This window comes from Dipodomys spectabilis, unplaced genomic scaffold (assembly GCF_019054845.1).
Source record: "Dipodomys spectabilis isolate Male_0828 unplaced genomic scaffold, ASM1905484v1 ptg000714l, whole genome shotgun sequence".
Classification (NCBI taxonomy): Eukaryota; Metazoa; Chordata; class Mammalia; order Rodentia; family Heteromyidae; genus Dipodomys; species Dipodomys spectabilis.
The window spans coordinates 1,932,057-1,952,633 of NW_024871391.1; the positions used below are offsets into that span (position 1 = coordinate 1,932,057).

Here is a 20,577-nt window from a genome sequence, read left to right on the forward strand (position 1 = left end):
AGGTCACAGTGTTGTAAGCGCTTACTGGATGTAACTCCATAGGCCACACAAAGTTACACAGCTTAAGACTGATTATCAACTAGAAAAAAAAAAAAAAAGGATATTTCTTAAGTTTTAGATAGATTTGCAATGGCGGTCTCCTGCAAAAGCACATCGTTTTGAAATTCAAACAAAAGAAAACTGAACGTATGGTCAATTCATTCGTGAAACACTTTAGGCTGGTTAGAATGTCAGCAGTTTAAAAACAGTAACTTATGAACCATTCCAGACCTCTTATTTCCTACAGTTTAGGCATATCGTAACTACGTTTACTATAACAAATTCACCTTCTCCTAAGACTCCTTAATGCTAAGGTAATTTAATATCAAGGCTACTTAAAGGATCCAAACAGCACGTAAGTAGAGTCTGTCTGTCTGTGTGTCTGTGTGTCTCTGTACTAGCCAGGGCTTACACTTGGCCTCACTGCATGTGCTTGGCTGTGGATGGCGTTCAAGAATTAGAGGTAGGCCTGGAGTCCTGAGCACGCAGTTCTTACCCAGAAAACACAACGCCAAGCTTACAAGTTCTGCAGAAACAACTTCTATTCTATGTCATCCAACACCAAAAACAGAAAAGGATTAAGAACTCCTGCTATGCCAGACGCTTCTAGAAAAGGTCTTCAGCTAAAAGAATGAATGTGCACTTCCAAGATTCTGAGATTATGTGTGTGACTATAGTTACAATGGTCCCCTGAAATGACAAAGCAGCACAAACAACAGACTTCACTTCCTTCTAAAACAGTGATTTAAATTTTTCTTTTTAGCTTTCATTAAGAAGAAGAAAAAAAAAGGCAGTCTTGGTGTGGTAGCACATGCCTATAATACTCAGAGGTAAGAAGATCAATCAGCCTCTGAGGCTAAGCAGGGTCCAGTGTGTGATCCTATCTGAAAAACAAAGTACAGAAAACAAAAGAACGTGGTTCAAGGGGTAATAAACTTGCCCAGCAAGTGTGCTAAGTTCAAACCCTGAGGAAAAAAAATAAAGACCAAGCTTAAATTCAAGCAATGGGAAGAGTACCTGCCTAGCAAGTATAAAGCCCTCAGTTCAAACCTTACCAATAAAAAGAAAAGAACTGGGCTGGTAGAGCGCTTGCCTTGCATGCATGAGGCCCTGGGTTCGATGCCTCAGCACCACATAAGCAAAAAGAAAAAAAAGCCGGAAGTGGCGCTGTGGCTCAAGTGGTAGAGCACTAGCCTTGAGCTGAAGAACTGAGGGACAGCGCCCAGGCCAAGAGTTCAGGCCCCATGACCGGACCCCCCCACAAAAAAAAAAAAAAAAAAAAAAAGAAAAGGAAAGAACTGCAAGTCAGATTTCTACCTGAACCAAGAAACTTATGGTCAATGAAATTCTTTTTTCATAAGCATCAAAGACTAACATACTGCAAGTCTAGGTGTGTCTGACCTGTGATCAGTCACAAAGCTCAGCTAAGAATTATTCTGAATTCCCACTAAGGATGTATATTACTAAGCATAGATTGACTATGTAAATGGGGGTAATGTATTTATGAAAACATTAGAAAGCAAACTGATGTCAGCTGAAACCATTAATTTAAAAGTTTATACTACTTAGCAAACTAAGTACAACTAATCTTATTTATTCACTTTAAAAATAGAAAAAGCAGTCAAGTGCTGGTGGCTCATGCCTGTCATCTTAGCTACTCAGGAGGCTGAGATGTATCATGGTTCTAAGCCAGCTAGGGTAGGAAAGTCCATGTGATCCTTATTTCTAATGAACCACCAAAAAAGCCAGAAGTAGAACTGTAGCTCAAGTAGTAGAGTGCTGGCCCTGAACAAAAAAGAAGCTCAGGGACAGTTAGCAAGCCCTGAATTCAAGTGCCAGGATTGGTGCTAAAAAAAAATTATATATATATATATGCTGAATCCTGATCTTTAGATGTACAGAAAAATATATCTGAAAGCCGGGCGCTGGTGGCTCACACCTGTAATCCTAGCTACTCAGGAGACTGAAATCTGAGGATCGCAGTTCAAAGCCAGCCCAGGCAGGAAGGTCTGTGATACTCTTATCTCCAATAAAACACTAGAAAACCGCAAGTGGCGCTGTGGTTCAAGTGGTAGAGCGCTCGCCTTGAGCTGAAGAGCTGAGGGACAGCGCCCAGGCCCAGAGTTTAGGCCCCACTACCGACAAAAAAAAAAAAAAGAAAGAAAGAAAGAAAGAAAAATATATTTGAAAAACATGTCAGCCGTATTTGTAATAACAAAATAAAAAGGACATAACTTTTCTGAATACTCACAGTCATTAAAAATGAGGTTGCTCAGATGTGTTTATAGGTGAAGCTTTTCAAAATATTGGGCAAAAACAAGCAACATGCAAAGAGCATAGAGCGTGACCTCATCAGCAGTATTTTTAAGGTTATACCTTTTGTATGTTAGTAAATGCAGATGAATTTTCTAGAAGGATACAAAAGGAACTGGGAAGGACGAAGGTTGGGGAAGACAGACTCACTGAGTATCTTCTTGTAACGTGGGGGTTTTTACCGTGAGGATACATTACATTGCATTTGTATGAAATGCTCTTACCCTTCTGTTAGGGAGAGAGCATAGATGGACAGTTTGGGTTAGATTCACGCTGAGGGGAAGCACTTAATCCACCTGCTCCAGTCACAGCGGCACTGACAACAGGTCATGTGATACCAAGGGGACAGGCGGACTTACAAGCCTCCTTCCAGGAAGTTGCACACATTCTCGTCTCTCTTGGACACTAGGTGGAAGGTCTCCCGGATGATCTGCTGCTGGGTGTCTTCACTCTGAGGAGGAACGGTGCAGAGGCGTTAGTTACCACGTGCTTACAGGTTCAGCAACAGTGAAGGGCTTCTGAAAAATAAGAGGAAGTTGAGTGCAAGCTGAAAAATCCATCTATGAGAGGGAGCCCTGGAGAGTGACTTCAGGCACAAAAGCAAAGCCCAACATTTTTCATAAGATTACCATTACAATAAAAGTAAATTATTCCACTTTACAAAAACTAAGCCCCCAAAAAAATAGATGAATCATATGCAGCATTTACTTCTGACCTTGAATTCTGCAAAGCAAAGCAATCAATGCCTGAGCAACAGGGCTTTTCAGATATGCAGACTCTCAGGAAATCTGCCTCCCGTGACTTTTTCTCAAGAAGTTTCTGGTTTTGCTACACTAAGAATCAAGAAACTGGAGTCCAGATGAGAAGAATCTCTAGGCTAGCTGAGAGCCTAAAGTGGAGGCCCTGGAACTGGTGAATACTGTCCTGTTGGAGACTCTAGAAAAGACTCCTTCAGGAATGGAAAATGGCAGAAGGCACTGATATACTTTAGACAGCTAGCAAACAAAATGAATCAGTGACAATAAAAAAAAAAAAACAACAACAAGTAGGTTGGGAGATGGTCATCCTAGCTTACTCAGGAAGCTGAGATCTGAGGATCGTGGTTCAAAAGCAGCCTGGACAGGAAGGTCCGTGAGACTCTGATCTCCAATAAACCACCAGAAAACTGGGAGTGGCGCTGTGGTTCAAGTGGTAGAGCTCCAGCCTTGAGCTGAGGAGCTGAGGGACAGCGCCCAGGCCCAGAGTTCAAGCCCCACGACTGATGACGACGAAGGGCAATGACAACAACAACAACAAAAAACAAAAACACAGCCGGACGCCCGGTGGTCACTCCTGTCATCCTAGCTACCCAGGAGGCTGAGATCTGAGGATCACGGTTCAAAGCCAGCCCGGGCAGGAGAGACGGTGAGACTCTGATCTCCAATAAAACACTAGAAAACCAGACGTGACACTGTGGCTCACGCAGCAGAACACTCGCCTTGAGCTGAAGAGCGCAGGGACAGCGCCCAAGCCCAGAGTTCAAGTCCCACGACCGATCAAAAAAAAAAAAAACAACAACAACAACACTAGACCAAAGAATAAAGCAATTATAACCTACCAAAATAAAACATCAAAGGAAAAAAAAAACCAAGCACTACTTACAAGCTGTCTCCATTAAGGACAGGTTTACGCTTACGTAACACATAGGTATAAAGGTGGAACACTGACTGGAGTGAGCGTGAGGGGAGGGGAGCCGCGGGGGCTAGCGAGTGGTCGCAGCCGTGGGAGCAAGTGCACATGTGCACAAGTGCCCCACAACCAGGAGAGCAGCTCCAGCCGGGGCACAACCGGAGTTATTTCTTAAGAGAAACCCTGGAGAACTGCCAGATAATCCACCCAACCTGTACCTAGAGCGACAAGATCGAAGCTGAAGGCATGAGGGAAGGATGCGTCTGTCCCCTCTGATGACTGTGACAGCTTTAAGGTCTGTCAGGTGACAGACCTGCTGAATAGCCTGATTGAAACTAAAGACATCAACAGAGCAAACTGAACCCCACAGAAAAAAAGAAGCATTACTTTTCAGGCAAAAATGTAACATTTAAGAATGAAACTCAAGGTGAAGAAAGGCCTGATGTCATCTACAAAGAACTGTACTCATCACCTCGCTTGTTAATATTAATACACACACACACACACACACACTTTTGTCAGTTATGGGGCTTGAACTCTGGGCCTGGGCACTGTCCCTCAGCTCTTCAGCTCAAGGCTAGCGCTCTACCACTTGAGCCACAGCGCCACTTCCGGCTTGTTTCTTTTTTCTTATGTGGTGCTGAGGAATGGAACCCAGGGCCTCACGCATGCAAGGCAAGCGCTCTACCACTGAGCCACCTTCCCAGCCCCTATTACTATATATATTTTTTAATGGAAATCACTATGGGAGGAGGGCCTTGCTTTTTAATCGAACTAAGGTTCAGAAAGTAGAGTCTGCTGATGTAGGGACAATTTCCCTTTTGAGATGTAACTCCCAGGGTGGGACTGGGAGGTGACAGAGCTTTCCGGAAGCGGAGCCCTGTGACAGGAAGTGAGGTCCCGGGGGTCATGCCACTGAAGGGGTGCTGGGGCCTCACCGGCTCTGCTCCCCACCATACTCCAATGTCAACAGGGCCCACCAACCACGGAGGAAAACTTGGGATCCCTGAGCTAAAACGAGCCTCCCCCCTCCATCTGTCTGCTTCAGGTCCTCCCGCCCCTGCTGGAAAGCGGTGGCGGGGGGGGGGGGGGGGGGGGGGCGTCCCCTGCTGGAAAGCGGTGGGGGGGGGGGGGGAGGGGGGGGCGTCCGGCGTCCCCTGCTGGAAAGCGGTGGGGGGGGGGTGCGTCCCCTGCTGGAAAGCGGTGGCGGTGGGGGGGGGGGTCGTCCCCTGCTGGAAAGCGGTGGCGGTGGGGGGGAGGGCGTCCCCTGCTGGAAAGCGGTGGCGGTGGGGGGGGGGCGTCCCCTGCTGGAAAGCGGTGGCGGTGGGGGGGGGGGTGCGTCCCCTGCTGGAAAGCGGGTGGCGGTGGGGGGGGAGGGCGTCCCCTGCTGGAAAGCGGTGGCGGTGGGGGGGGGGCGTCCCCTGCTGGAAAGCGGTGGCGGGGGGGGGGGGGGCGTCCCCTGCTGGAAAGCGGTGGCGGTGGGGGGGGGGGTCCCCTGCTGGAAAGTGGTGGCGGTGGGGGGGGGCATCCCCTGCTGGAAAGCGGTGGGGGGGGCGGGGGAGAGGGACCCCTGCAGAGCCGCTGCAGGAGACCTGGAGAGAACCCATGAACCCACGCCCCGTGGCGCTGGCGACAGGAGGAGGGAGGTGCTGTGTGCTGGGAGCCAGCCTAACCCGGCCCGCGCCACTGCCCAGCGACTCCAATGCAGTCAGCCTGACCACAGCTCGCTCCCGTATAGAGAGGCAGCTGGAAAACTGGCTTTTATTTCGCTTCCCTGGGCTAGCCTCTCCCCCCAGGGCTCAGTGGTACCGGGGCACAGAGGAGAGCAACTGAGCAGGAGGGACAAGCCCCGGCCGAGCTGGGAAGGGGCTGGCGCGGCGTGGGGGCCTGGCCTGGTCCCTGCCACGCTGTCCTGCCAGAACTCAAGCTGCCCGCTTCTGTCCCGACAATGCCGGGCCGGCCCCGCGCGGCCCTGTGCCCGTGCCTCTGCTGTCGCCTGACCCTCTGCCGCGCCGCCTTCCCTTCTCCTGCGTCTCTTGGTCATCCTTCACATCAATCGCCACCTGTAGCGTGTCTGTCTCTACAGTGTAAGCCACCGGCCGCCAGCGCTTACCTCCGGGCCCTAGGGACAGCAGGCAAATACCTGCTGAAGGGCTGCAAGCTGGAAAAGAGAGAACTGGGAAACGGAGCGCGATCAGGTAGTTCCCACACAGGACAGCCCCCCCCGCCCCTCCTCTGGCCAACATGGAGTCTCCCGAGGCCCTGTCAGCGGGAGACCCTGCCAAGGGCCCGCTGAGCACTGCTCATCCTGCAGCACCAGCTCTGCACGGCGGCGTGACCTGCGGCGCGGCAGCTGGCGTAGCTGGGGAGGGCAGGCACAACAGGACAGGGAAGGATGCGAGTCAAGGGGCTGGGAGGGGACCAGCCCTCCAGATGGCCCACGACCCGCAGGCCTTCACGTCAGCACGCGCAGATCAGTTCATGACCCTCAAAGGCCCCAAAGGCCAAGCCCCAGAAGGAGACTTGCGACCTTCCAACAAAGTTAACAAAGATGCACACACTGAAAAGGGTTGTCAGCAAAATGGGAAGTGTTCTTGTACACCCAGCTGATATTTATGAGATCAATTTTGTAAAAGAGAAAGACAGAAAACACGCACAAATGAGCAGCGTGTCGCTGACATACAGCAATGTGTGTGTGTGTGCGTGCACTAATACTAGGGCTTCAACTTGGGCCTGAGCACTACCTCTTAGCTTTTGTGCTCAAGGACAGCACCCTACCAGGGGATCCACAACTCCACGTCTGGCTTTTTGCTGGTTAACTGCAGATAGAAATCTCACAGAATTGCCTGTCTGGGCTGGCTTTGAACCTCTATCCTCAGATCTCAGCCTCCTAAGTAGTTAGGATTACAGGCGTGAGCCACCAGTGTCCGGCTTTAAGCTAAAATTATTATTATTATTATTTTGGTAGTGGGGCTTGAGCTCTGGGCCTGAGCGCTTTCCCTCAGCTCTTCAGCTCAAGGTGAGCACTCTACCATTTGAGCTATAGCGCCACTTCTGGTTTTCTCGTGGTTTATTGGAGATAAGAGTTTCACAGACTTTCCTGTCCGGGGTGGCTTTGAACTGTGATCCTTAGATCTCAGCCTCCTGAGTAGCTAGGATTACAGGCGTGAGCCACCAGCACCCGGCTTAAGCTAAAATTTTTAAGTAAAGAACAATGTTAAGAGTCTCCCTAGGGCTTGCATTTGGTTGACCAAGAACTTAATAATCAGATACAGCTTCTGCAGAAATTGAGGAAATGAAGGTTTTTACAGTTTAGAAATTTTCCTGTGCATACATAAGTATATATATATATACATACACACACACTGTGTGTAGAGCATCTGCACAAATACATATAGGCTCTGTGAAGAACCTATTATATCTACAGAAAGAACTAAGCTCATATAAAACAAAACACTTCCCCTTTATTAGAGTGACTCACCAAAGTGCATGTTATGGTGCACTAATTACACAAAAAATATAACCCAAGGGTTTGCTTTCTTGTCTGGTAGCCATATAATAAAGACTACAACTTATGAACTACCTCAGCAATATACAAATATTGCCAGGAAAATGTGGAAAGGAGAAGGTTACTGTTGCCGAGTCACCGTGGCTAAGCCTGGCTGGACGGAGACAAACCCAGACAGCCTCTTGCCCTTCTCCAGTGATAGCTCAAGGGCACCAAGGCAAGGCAGGGAGGGACCGGCCCTGACTCCATCCGCTACAAACCCTCTTTATTTTCCTATTTCTTGAGGGCCTTGCACGTGGTAGGCGAGCGGGCACTCTGCCACCTGAGCCAGACCTCCAGCCCTTTTTGCCTCTGAGGTGGTTTTTTAGAGAGGGTCCTGGATCCAGCCTGGATAGTGACCCACTGGTTACAGCCTCCTTCAGAGCTGGGACCACAGGTGTATACTTCACACCAGGCTCTCTGCTTGAGATGCTAGTCTTGCTCACTTTTTGCTCCTGCTGGCCTTGAGAGGCAGCAGTCTCTGCGGCTGCCTCCAGAGACCTGTGAGACACGGAGCCCGGCCCCATGGACTTTTAACAATGGGGCTCTAGCAGAAGGAGCCCAAACAGCAGGCTAGTGCAATGCATGCCTATCTTCTATCTCCCATGTGATCAAAACAGGGAGGCAGAGGCAAAACCAAAAATTACAGCGTGAAATGAAAGCCTGTACTATTACAGGACACACACACACACACACACACCACACATGCGCTTCAGCCGGAGGATAAATGGAAAATGCAGACCAGGAGCAGTAAGGGAAACCTGTTGAGAAACCGTTGAACCACTAACTGATCACTTAGCGGCGGCCAGTGCTGCTGGACTCCATGCTGGGCTTCCTGCGGGCGGCCAGTGCTGCTGGACTCCATGCTGGGCTTCCTGCGGGCCGCCACACCCTCCCCCCCCCCCCCCCAGACTGCTGAATCTGTTGGCAGATTCGGGTCTGTGACGGATGCAGACGCAGTTATGCCTCCTTCGAGGAAGGCTCAGTCCGGCAGCGGCTTCCTTCCCGGTCCTCTGCCAGCGAACTGAATTCTACAGACCGGAGGAAGTTGAGGAAGCCCATCTAGTCCAAACACCACCCAAAGCTAGATTCTAAATGCATGCACCTGGCAGAGAGTCATGAAAGAGTTTTCTACAGTCAAGACTCTGCACGGATGGCTGGGGTGCCACAAATCTGCCTAAATTCCACCTTCCCTCAACGACACCAAGGAGAGAAGCCAGGGAGCTAGAGACTATGAAACAGTGAGCATGAAAAGCGAAAGACAGGGAAGCACAGAGGATGACCTTGGATGACCTCTGAGGACACCACCAGCCCTCTTCCCACAGCCTGCCCTTCCTGCCCGTGGGTCTTCCTGGCATTTTCCAGGGCTTTTAAACACGGGATCCCTCTGCCGCCGGCAATGCTCTTCCCCTACAATCTGCACTGCCGGGTCCTGAGCTTCCTGCCAGAGCAGGAGGGGACCGCTCCACTGCCAGCCAGCACTGGTGGGCAGGGAGCAAACGTGCAGACAAAGTGACTGATGGCCTTAATGAGTCAAAGAGCCATCTGCCCTGGCAGGGGTGCAACCCGGGTCAAGCCATGGGATTCTTCCTGAAGGACAGACACACAGGTGTCAGCACGATCCAGCTGACACACAGACACAGGCGCGGGCACCCCTTCCTTCCGAACCTTCTCGCTCCATGCCCGGCCACACGGGCACTCATGCCCGGGCCAGAGGCCACCAAAGCCAGGACCTCGCCTGACCGGAACCCACACAGCGACTGGAGGCAAAGGCCGCTTCTGCCCCCGTGCCGGACAAGAAAAAGATGTTCTACCTTTCCAAACTAAATCCACATTTCAGTAGACAGTTAAAACCCACACAAGACCGATTACACTGATATTACCATCTGCAAGGAATGTCCATTTACTAAGTTTAGACACAAGAAAATACATTTCACTACTGGACATAATTGTCTGGCTAGGAAAATGACTAATAGAAAAGGTTTAAAAGGCAAGTTACATGGTTCAAGCAAAAGGGCAACAATGTAATGTTAGTAGTATTTTTCACTGGAAAAAAAAAAAAATCAAAGCCGGGCACTGATGGCTCACGCCTATAATCCTAGCTACTCAGGAGGCTGCGATCTAAGGATCCAGGTTCAAAACCAGTCTAGCAGAAAAGTCTGTGAGTGTCTTACATCCAATTAACCAGCAAAACAAGCCAAAAAAGCTCAGCTGTGGCTCAAGTTTACAGCACCAGCCTTGAGTTAAAAGCTAAGAGGAACAGTGTCCAGGCATGCGTACATGTACACATATGTACACATACGCGAGAGAATCAACTAGCTTTTAGTCGGAACTAGGAATGATGTAGAATTTTCAGCTGAATATTAGTATTTAAATTATACTAAATGAAAACCCTGCTCACATCTTCACCACAAAAGCAGCAAAACAAGAAGGAAATAAGCTTGAGATTTCTCACTTTGGATTTAACATACAAGTGCAAAAAGAGAACAGGGAAACCTGTAAAAACTGTTTTAAGAAGGGGGAAAGGGAGGTGTGAGAGATGGAGGGAGGGAGGAAGTCTGACTAGGATTGATCATATGCTAATATGGAAGTGTGCGTTAATATACCTTATGAAATCTTCCCCCCAAACTTCTCACTTCAATCAACACCTCCACAGACTGCATTCTTGGTGCTGGCAAAGTGATATTTTTCTCAGTTTGTTTTTTTTTTTTGGTCGGTCATGGGGCCTGAACTCTGGGCCTGGGCGCTGTCCCTCAGCTCTTCAGCTCAAGGCGAGTGCTCTACCACTTGAGCCACAGTACCATGTTTTATTGGAGATAAGAGTCTTATGGATATTTCTGCCTGGGCTGGCTTTGAACCGTGATCCTTAGATCCTCAGAGTAGCTAGGATGACAGGTGTGAGCCATGGGTGCCTGGCTCAGTTAATTTTTAATAACTGTCTCCCCAAATGCCCAACAGTGTGAGTCTGGGCACGGGTGTTAGTTTGCTTCTGGGAATGAGCAAAACCATGTCCCAGGACTTTCTGCCGGCGTTCAGAGCCCAACGCTGGGCCGTGTCACCCTACGGGGACCTGGTCCTCCCGTGTGGCAGAGAGACTATAACAGGTCCTCAGCCACCTGTAAAAAGGACTTACTCCTACGGCTTTCTGGTCACCTGCTCACAGCAATACCAACAGTTACAGTTCTAGAAGGAGAGAGAGATGCTGCAAATATGACTCGTTTTTCATAAGTACAGGAAAAGCTATAAATGAGAGAGGAGAGAAAGACCGAGACAGAAAGACAGTGAGAGACAGTCAGAGAAAGAGAGATGGAGAGACACTGAGACAGAGAGACAGAGAGCGAGAGCGACACAGAGAGACGGAGACTGAGGCAGACACAAGGACAGAGAGAGACAGAGACACAGAGACGGGAGAGACCAGGAGGGGGGCAGGGTCGGGGAGGGGGGCAGGGTCCGGAGGGGGGCAGGGTCGGGGAGGGGGGCAGGGTCGGGGAGGGGGGCAGGGTCGGGGAGGGGGGCAGGGTCCGGAGGGGGGCAGGGTCGGGAGGGGGGCAGGGTCGGGGAGGGGGGCAGGGTCGGGGAGGGGGGCAGGGTCGGGGAGGGGGGCAGGGTCCGGAGGGGGGCAGGGTCGGGGAGGGGGGCAGGGTCGGGGAGGGGGGCAGGGTCCGGAGGGGGGCAGGGTCGGGAGGGGGGCAGGGTCGGGGAGGGGGGCAGGGTCCGGAGGGGGGCAGGGTCCGGGAGGGGGGCAGGGTCGGGGAGGGGGGCAGGGTCGGGGAGGGGGGCAGGGTCGGGAGGGGGGCAGGGTCGGGAGGGGGGCAGGGTCGGGGAGGGGGGCAGGGTCGGGAGGGGGGCAGGGTCGGGAGGGGGGCAGGGTCGGGAGGGGGGCAGGGTCGGGGAGGGGGGCAGGGTCGGGAGGGGGGCAGGGTCGGGAGGGGGGCAGGGTCGGGGAGGGGGGCAGGGTCGGGCGGGGGGCAGGGTCGGGCGGGGGGCAGGGTCGGGGAGGGGGGGCAGGGTCGGGAGGGGGGCAGGGTCGGGAGGGGGGCAGGGTCGGGGAGGGGGGCAGGGTCGGGGAGGGGAACAGGGTCGGGGAGGGGGGCAGGGTCGGGAGGGGGGCAGGGTCGGGGAGGGGGGCAGGGTCGGGGAGGGGGGCAGGGTCGGGAGGGGGGCAGGGTCCGGGAGGGGGGCAGGGTCGGGGAGGGGGGCAGGGTCGGGAGGGGGGCAGGGTCGGGAGGGGGGAAACAGAGGGAGCGAGTGTGTGAATGAGTGTGTGTGTGTGTGAGTGTCTCCCCAAACCAGAAGCCAGACCCCTAATTTCCGGGTCGGGGGTCAACCCTCCGCCAGCCCCGCGCGGGGCGGCCGGGCGGCCGGGCCTCCTCCGTCGGGGCCGGGCCGGGGAGTCCGCGAGGCGGGGCCGGGCGCCCGCAGCCGCCACGTCCCGAGAGGCTGGGGGGGGGGGGGAGAAGGCGCGGGTGGACAGCGGCCGGCCAGGCCCGGCCCCCGACCCCGACCTCCGACCCTGACCCCAGATCCCCGACCCCGGACCCCCGGCCCCGACCCCCAATCCCGGACCTCCAGCCCCTGGCCCCGAACCCCGACCCCGGCCCCCAGCCCCCAACCCCGGACCTCCGGCCCCCAGCCCCGGCCCCCGGCCCCGACTCCCGGCCCCGGCCCCGACCCCGGCCCCGGCCCCGGCCCCGGCCCCGACCCCGGCCCCGGCCCCGGCCCCGACCCCGGCCCCGGCCCCGGCCCCGGCCCCGACCCCGGCCCCGGCCCCGGCCCCGACCCCGGCCCCGGCCCCGACTCAGACCCGACCCCGGCCCCGGCCCCGGCCCCGGCCCCGACTCAGACCCGACCCCGGCCCCGGCCCCGACTCAGACCCGACCCCGGCCCCGGCCCCGACTCAGACCCGACCCCGGCCCCGGCCCCGGCCCCGGCCCCGACCCCGGCCCCGGCCCCGACTCAGACCCGACCCCGGCCCCGGCCCCGGCCCCGACTCAGACCCGACCCCGGCCCCGGCCCCGACTCAGACCCGACCCCGGCCCCGACTCAGACCCGACCCCGACCCCGGCCCCGGCCCCGGCCCCGACTCAGACCCGACCCCGACCCCGGCCCCGGCCCCGGCCCCGACTCAGACCCGACCCCGGCCCCGGCCCCGACTCAGACCCGACCCCGGCCCCGGCCCCGACTCAGACCCGACCCCGGCCCCGACTCAGACCCGACCCCGACCCCGGCCCCGACTCAGACCCGACCCCGGCCCCGACTCAGACCCGGCCCCGGCCCCGACTCAGACCCGACCCCGGCCCCGGCCCCGGCCCCGGCCCCGACTCAGACCCGACCCCGCCCGCACAGCCGGAGCCCGCGCGGCTCGGGGCCCCGCGGCCCTCAGCCCCGCGCCGGGCGCGGCCCGCACTCACGTAGGGCTGGTAGAACTTGGACAGCCGCGGCTTCCCGTGGTTGTTGAAGATGAGGATGGCCTTGATCATGGCTGGGTCTGGCCGGCCGGAGGGGCGCTGGGGGCGGCGCCGGGGCGGGGACGGCGCGGGCCGGGCTCGGGACGTCGCCGGCGAGCCTTCCCCGCCCGCGCCCTCGCGCGCGCGCGCACGCACACGCACGCCGGCACGCACGGGGGCGGCACGCCCGCGCGCACGGGCGCGCTCCCGCGCCGGGGGCGGGGCGGGAGGAGAGCGCGGGTCGCGGGATCTCGCCGTGAGCCTGCCCCGCCCCCCCGCGCGCGCGCGCACACACGCACGGACGTGCGCGCGCCCGAGCCGAGGGGCGGGGCCCGGGGAGAGGCCTCCCTGGCCATAAGGCCCGCCCCCGCGCGCGCCCCGCCCTGACTTCCGCCCTGACTTCCTGCCGGCGCGATGGCCGCGGAGCCGCAGCGGGTGCTGCCGCTGCTGCCCCCCGCCGCGGCGGCGGGCGGCGAGGGGCCGGCGGAGGCCTCCCCGGAGCCGGCCACGCCGGACCCCCCCTCCTCCGCGGCGGTGTCCCCCGGCACGGACGAGCCTGCGGGCGACGCCAAGAAAAAGAGTAATGGCGCGGGGGGAGGGAGACGCTGATCGGGGGGGGGGGCGGCCGAGCAGAGAGGCAAAGGCCGAGGCTCCGCCCCAACGGGCGTCCCCGCCGACCGGGAGACGGAGAGGGGGGCGCCTTTGCCTTCTCAAGGCTTCTAACCGGGTCTGAGGGGAAAAATGCGGCGTCTGCGCATGCTCAGACCGCGGGGGGGGGGGCGGGAAACGGGAGCTGGCGGCCTTTGCGCATGCTCAAGCCGGTGGGGGGGGGGGAAACAACGGGAGCTGGCGGCCTTTGCGCATGCTCAAGCCGGTGTGTGTGGGGGGGGGGGGGGAACAACGGGAGCTGGCGGCCTTTGCGCATGCTCAAGCCGGTGTGTGTGGGGGGGGGGGGACAACGGGAGCTGGCGGCCTTTGCGCATGCTCAAGCCGGTGTGTGTGGGGGGGGGGGGACAACGGGAGCTGGCGGCCTTTGCGCATGCTCAAGCCGGTGGGGGGGGGGGACAACGGGAGCTGGCGGCCTTTGCGCATGCTCAAGCCGGTGTGTGGAGGGGGAAACAACGGGAGCTGGCGGCTTCCGCGCATGCTCCTCAGGCCGGGGATGGGGGGGGCGCGCTCGGGCCGGCCTCGGAGGTGGCCGGCGCCCTCCGGTGCTTGGAGGAGAGCCCGGCGGCCCCTGCCAGCGCGGGGGGCCCGAGGTTTACCGGGTTCCAAGTCAGGCCCTCGCTTATTCGTTTCTGTTCATTGTTCTGATCTTTCCCAGGACGGCAGGTGAGGGGAGAGTGGGTGAGGGTGGTGGTTGTTGTTGTTGGGGGTGCTAGTCCTGGGGCTGGAGCTCTGGGCCTGGGCGCCGCCCCTCAGCTTCTTGGGTTCAAGGCCAGCAAGCACGCTCCCAGCTGAGCCACGGCGGGGTTTATTGGAGGTAAGAGTCTCAGGGACTTTCTTGTCCCCCAGCTGGCTTCGAACCGCCATCCTCAGATGTCTCTCAGCCTCCCGAGCAGCTAGGATTTACAGGCAGGAGCCACTGGTCTCACACACACGCACACCCCGCCCCCCCTTGTTTGGTTGTTTGGGGGGAAGTTCAGATACGACATCCTTTACAGACCGCTTTAATTCTCTTTGGAATTACCGACTGTGCCAAAATGTGTTGGAATGGTTAGTCCTTGGCAAGAACTCTGTGGGGTAATCGAACGGAAGAAGTTCAGGTCGGGTGCTGATGGCTCAGGCATCTCACCCTAGCTGCCCACGAGCCTGAGACCTGAAGATCAACGTTTGGAGCCAGCCTAGCCAGACAAATCTATGAGACTTATCTCCAATTACCCAGCAGAAAGCCAGAAGTGGAGCTGTGGCTTATACGATAGAACACTGGCTTCAAGGCAGTGTTAACAGATTACAGCTCACGCCTGTAATCCTAGCTACTCAAAGCTGAGATCTGAGGATCATGGTCCAAAGCCAGCCTGGGCAGGAAATTCCATGAGACTCTCACCTCCAATGAAACACCAGAAATCGTCTCTTGACTAGTTTCAGAAACATAACCCACCAAATGTACATAAAGACATGAGTTTCCTATGGCATCATCATTAAGTATTCCAGTGTGATTGTCAGTTTCTTTTCTTTTACAGTTGACATCCTGCTGAAGGCTGTGGGCGACACCCCTATAATGAAAACCAAGAAGTGGGCTGTAGAGCGAACCCGGACCATCCAGGGCCTCATTGACTTCATCAAAAAGTTCCTTAAACTGGTGGCCTCGGAGCAATTGGTAGGAAGCCAGGGTGACAGCCTTGCTGCGCGGGGTCGCAGTGCTTCTGGGAGACAGGGAATAGCACAGAAACACCAGTGCCTAGTGGGGAGCCCTGCAGAGCGGGTGCTGGCGCTGCGGCTTCACAGCGGTTCCCGGGACAGGGAATAGCAGTGCAGAACCACCTGTGGAGCCACATGTGCCTCACGGGCCCTTCCTGCCTTACAGTGGGGAGACAGGCTCGCCAGGTGGAAAGCTACACACGCCCACCCACACACACACACACACACACACACACACACACACACACACACACGCCAGCACCAGCGCTGTGACTCACTGCCATTCCAGCATTGCTTTTGTCCCATTTGTGCCAAGATGGGCAGTTCATTCAAGAGACGTGCTTGTGCACCTCACACTCAGCGTTGGAATAAACAGCTCCTGAGGCAGCTCCGGCCTTGAGGGTTAAGATTCTGAATGCCATAGTCTGTCCTAGGGCATTTGGCTTCCGGAGCTGGAGCGGCCACGTAGTCCTATCACTGCACAATGGGAGCATGGTCTAAGAAGCGCCTTGGGCGTTTCTGTTGTTGGATGATTGTCAAAGTAAACTTACCAAAACAAACGTGGATGTGGTGTATAATTTTGAGGCCAGCATCTGTTCAAGTCCCTTGCTGGCTCAACGCCACAATGGCTTCGGTGTCTGTTGAGTGCTGTAGCAATGCTGTCTGACAGGCAGCTTCACCAGCAGGCGGGTCATAGGCTTGAACAGCATTACCATAGCTGGCACATGAGGGCGCGGTTGGGATTTGTGCCAGTGCTGGGAGACGTACCTGCTGCGTGCACACACAGGAGTGAGGACAGAAAATGAACCCATCTGTTAGGTGGGATATGTTAGAAATCCTTTTTGTGAGTGAGGAGCGAGAAACTGAAACTCATCCAAGAGTTGGTAAGTGGCTCTCAAAAACCAGACTGACGGTAAATGCAAACGGAAGTAGTCAGCAGGTGCCAGTGTCATACCTCTAGTCCTAGCTACTCATGAGGCTGAGGTCTGGAGATCTCGATTTCATATTGTAAGCCAGTTGTAGGAACTTGTGTTACTTGTATTCCTTTGGAGGGAAGATGTGATCTTCACCAAACCTCATAGTTGGTGGGGTGGAAATGGAGGAAAATAGTTTGAAATCACAGAATCGGAGCCCAGAAAATGACAATTGATTGGTTTTGTCTTTCTCTTCCTCGTAGTTTATTTATGTGAATCAGTCCTTCGCTCCTTCCCCAGACCAGGAAGTTGGAACCCTGTATGAGGTGAGCAGGCGGGTGGGGACTGGCCTACCGTCAGGTGTCCTTGAGCAACTGCCCTTGCGTGCTGCTGCATCTCTAACATCCTGAACATTGTGGGAAGTAAATTCTATTGTGATTGAAAAGCCAGAGTGAGACTCCAGGGGCTCAGAGTGTCCTCTGCCTCTGATTTTGTCTGCATTGGTCCTGTCTGTAATGCAGATTGCCTCCACAAAATTTGAGTGGAACTACATTCAGAAAACTTGCTTCCACCTTGTTCTTTGATGGCAGTAGTCACTAGTGTATACACACAGTGACCTACATTGCCGTCAGAACCAGCCGCTTATACCCGTCAGTCTGGTTAACATCAGCACTTAAGTTATTGGTAAGTGTGGCATAGAAACAGCCGTGTGATGGGGTAAGAAGTTGAAAGGGCTGGCACCAGTCAAGATGCACATATTCATAAACCACAGCTCCTTTGTACCACTGCTTAGACATAATCCAAAATGGAAATGAAAAGAAACAGGCACATTTTCAAGAAATGGCCATAAATCCATGGGTGTCCATGGTGTGGAGAACTTTTTCCCTTTTTTGTTTTTGTTTTCTTTTTTGTCGGTCGTGGGTCTTGAACTCTGGGCCTGGGTGCTGTCCCTCAGCTCATCAGCTCAAGGCTAGCCCTCTACCACTTGAGCCACAGCACCACTTCCGGCCTTTTCTGCTTATGTGGTGCTGAGGAATCGAACCCAGGGCCTCATACATGCAAGGCAAGCGCTCTACCACTGAGCCACCTTCCCGGCCCAGAACATTTCTTTATATGATGTTTCTCCTCGCAGTGTTTCGGCAGTGACGGTAAACTGGTTCTGCACTATTGCAAGTCTCAGGCCTGGGGCTGAGCCACGGTAGAAGCCACTTGCTACAACTTGAGATGGTTTGCAGAGGACCCGGCATGCACTTGCTGTGACTCCTGCTCAGGCGCAAGACAGCATCCATGGAGAGAGTGGGGTACCCCAGTTGCAGTTGGATACTGGTGCACTCATTAATCCCCAAGGACAGGCTCCATTCAGCCCCGCCTCCCGACGGGCACTCCTGCTGATGTAGAGCTGCCTGGGGCTAAATAAATACAGGACGGAAACTGGAAGTTCGCACCAGTGCTCACCATGACTGAGTGTTCACTTGTACCATTATTGTTGTTATTCATAGTAAACGTTTACTCGCTAAAGAGGTTGTTGGAACTTCGATTTGTTTAGAATTCGGGGTATTTACACTTTGTCTCTTATTCCCCATATAAACAAGTTGCTTGGGCCTCGCCTGGCTAAGTCTCTCCGTAGCCCAGCAGGGGGCAGCACGGCCTTGAGAAAGGTTTGACACCTGGGCAGATGGCAGGGGGAAAGGCTCCGCCCACTAAATTCTAGCTAACTAGTCCACAGCAGATGTGTCAACACAGCAGAAGACTTGGCGAATATGGACAGTGTACAGTGTGTTGGAAAACAGGTCATTTTACAGGTTCTGGCCACCTGAATCAGGGCTCTTCTCATGAGGTAAGATCCTTGAGTCCGTACAGTGTCACTGTCCCAAGGTCACTGTCAGTGAGCCAATCTCTCACCACGATGGAAGGTTTGATCATGTATCTCACAAACTGAAAAGAGCATAATGTTTTGTTCTATGCGTGTCTTGTGCCATGACCAAGAGGAACATTTTCACTAATGCTTTCATTTGTGTTCTATTTGTTATGCCATACTTTCTAGAAAGCGTTGCTGTCAAAGCCAGGCATGGTAGCATACTCTTGTAAAATCTCAGCACTTTGAAGGCTTGTGACAGCAAGTGTCAGGGTTTGAGGCTACCCTACCCTTCGCTGCATAGCAGGACCCTACCTCAAAAAACAGGAAAAGCATCCCAGTCAGTGGAATGGAATGTCCAAACAGGATCTGAGGCATGAAGTAGAATTCAAAGAGGGCTTGAACTCGACTTACATTCCTTAAACCTTAGAGCAGGCCTTGTGACTGTTATTCACCTCTGAGTTAGCATTAGGAGGTACTCAGTAAAACTTTACACTGAAGAAATTGCTGTTGCATGTGAATTCTCCATTTCCCCTCTGTCAGTGTCCCTGGGTAGTAAATTAGTGGACTAATAGTGACTGACTCAATTGTGCAGTGTTAAGACTACAAAAATAAGTTGCTGGGCATCAGTGGCTCACGCCTGTAATCTTAATTACTCAGGAGACAGATCTGAGATTCACAGTTGAAAGCCAGTCCGGGCACAGAAATCCATGAAAAACTTACCCCACTGAACCACCAAAAAGCCAGAAATGGAGCTGTGGTCCCTATTGGTAGAGCATTAGCCTTGAGCGGAAAAGCTCAGGCACAGCACCTTCAACTCAGGAGTTCAAGCCCCAGAACCAGCACACACAAAAGAAAAATGTCAATTACAAAAAAAAAAAAACTGTTGTCTTAGTTCATTAGAGGAGGGAAGGTACTCAGTTGCCAAAACAGGTTGACTTTATGTTCACTGCTAATGTTTTAGATAGTAAACACAATTTAAAAATTCACTATTCTCATCCAGACAACTTACTAGCTTATTAAATCTACAGTTAACTAAATATGTATACCTTATTTCTTCCTTCCCTAGTGGCCTTGGTGTCAATAATGCCCTGCTTTTCCCCTATTCTACAAGAAAAGGACCCACAGCACATGAGGTATACATGACCCTAGAATAAATAACCTACTCCCGGCTTTCAAAAGTAAGCAAAGATTTCCTAACCGCCTCCCCCTCTTTAAGTCACTCTGTAGGGGTGTTTATCTGTAATCAAGATAAGTTTGTCAGCTAGTGGAGTCTGCTTTCTAGGGGGTTTTTTTTGGCCGTAAATGGACTTTATATGTCACATTTTCTTTTCTTTTTTTTTTTTTTTGGATCCAGTCGTGGGGCCTGAACTCTGGGCCTGGGCACTGTCCCTCAGCTCTTCAGCTCAAGGCTAGCGCTCTACCACTTGAGCCACAGCGCCACTTCCGGCTTTTTTCTGTTTGCTTATGTGGTGCTGAAGAATCGAACCCAGGGCCTCAGGCATGCAAGGCAAGCGCTCTACCACTGAGCCACCTTCCCAGCCCCATGTCACATTTTCTTACCAGATGAAAGAACTAAAAATGAACTACATCTATGCCTTAGATTATATAACCATTGTCCACCAATTACTTATGTGTAACCCAAAGTAGGAAAGCATTTGATACTGAAGGAGAAGGAAAAAATGAGAAGTCTTGGCTTTGTTGTCCAGGGATTATACATGACTGACCAGCCACGCCAGGACACAGAGAAAGACGCCTAGTACTTCAGCTGGCCTGGTTTTGACAGTTACATTCCACACCGGGTTCCTTCCTATTCCTTAGCTTACCTGTGTCCTTCGGCTCACCGTGTGAGTGACTAGCAGCTCTGGCCAGGTGAGAGTAAAAGCCGTCTGGTTGCTCTGCAAGAGCTGATGTCCAGCTGCCACTTCACGCTCTACCAGTGTATCCATGTTGATCTGTTCGATTCAAGGATCAGAATGCACCCCCCTCCACCTGGAACTCCCCCCCCCCCCCCCCCAAAGCCTTCCATCAGCTCAGTCTCGGCCCAGACGTGACTCTGGGGGAATGTTTGCTGAACTGGAATAGCATCTCTCCCCACACCTAACTTCCTCTGCTTTGTATTTCTTCATTGCGTGTTGTATCCAGCATGTGTGTGAATCCCTCCCTCCCTGTGTGTTGCCTCAAATACTAGATTTATCCCTGCCTGCCCCAAAGAAACTGCAGACCTTCTGAGGGCAGTGACTTAAAACCACCGGGGATTCAATTGGGTGGCAGTTGCTGGCTCTTAGTACAGTGCTTGTCAAACTGTGTCAAGTGGCCAGGCGCCGGGTGGCTCATGCCTATCATCCTAGCTACTCAGGAGACCGCGATCTGAGGATCACAGTATGAAGTCAGCCTGGGCAGAAAAGTCCGCATGAGACTTATCTCCAATGA

General features: G+C 54.2%; 2 protein-coding genes across 4 annotated transcripts in view; one reads left to right on the forward strand and one right to left on the reverse strand.

The window, feature by feature from the left end:
- Ap3s1 (adaptor related protein complex 3 subunit sigma 1) overlaps nucleotides 1–13,156 on the reverse strand; it is a 31,125-nt gene extending 17,969 nt beyond the window's left edge. For both annotated transcript variants that reach the window (XM_042672502.1, XM_042672501.1), the window contains exons 1-2: nucleotides 12,979–13,156; nucleotides 2,712–2,803 (exon numbers count right to left, since the gene is read on the reverse strand). In XM_042672502.1, the coding sequence (XP_042528436.1) occupies nucleotides 2,712–2,803; nucleotides 12,979–13,047 (161 nt within the window). In that variant the 5' untranslated portion in view covers nucleotides 13,048–13,156. The remainder of the gene's footprint in view (nucleotides 1–2,711; nucleotides 2,804–12,978) is intronic.
- Nucleotides 13,157–13,428: 272 nt separating this feature from the next.
- Nucleotides 13,429–17,809, forward strand: Atg12 (autophagy related 12). Of its 2 annotated transcripts, XM_042672528.1 has the most exons (4): nucleotides 13,429–13,594; nucleotides 15,198–15,334; nucleotides 16,553–16,615; nucleotides 17,422–17,809. In XM_042672528.1, exons 1-4 carry the CDS (start codon nucleotides 13,429–13,431, stop codon nucleotides 17,479–17,481), a joined length of 426 nt encoding a protein of 141 aa, XP_042528462.1. In that variant the 3' UTR covers nucleotides 17,482–17,809. The 2 variants fall into 2 exon arrangements, with proteins under 2 accessions (XP_042528462.1, XP_042528463.1); XM_042672529.1 differs by lacking the exons at nucleotides 15,198–15,334; nucleotides 17,422–17,809 and having other exon boundaries at nucleotides 16,553–16,614.
- The last annotated feature ends 2,768 nt before the right edge of the window (nucleotides 17,810–20,577 follow it).

Bases quoted from the DNA above. Each gene is read 5' to 3' on its own strand.
- Atg12 (XM_042672528.1), top strand. From the start codon at position 13,429: ATGGCCGCGGAGCCGCAGCGGGTGCTGCCGCTGCTGCCCCCCGCCGCG. The intron at 15,335-16,552 runs GTAGGAAGCCAG...TCTTCCTCGTAG, and splicing joins TGGTGGCCTCGGAGCAATTG to TTTATTTATGTGAATCAGTC. The intron at 16,616-17,421 runs GTGAGCAGGCGG...TTCTCCTCGCAG, and splicing joins AAGTTGGAACCCTGTATGAG to TGTTTCGGCAGTGACGGTAA.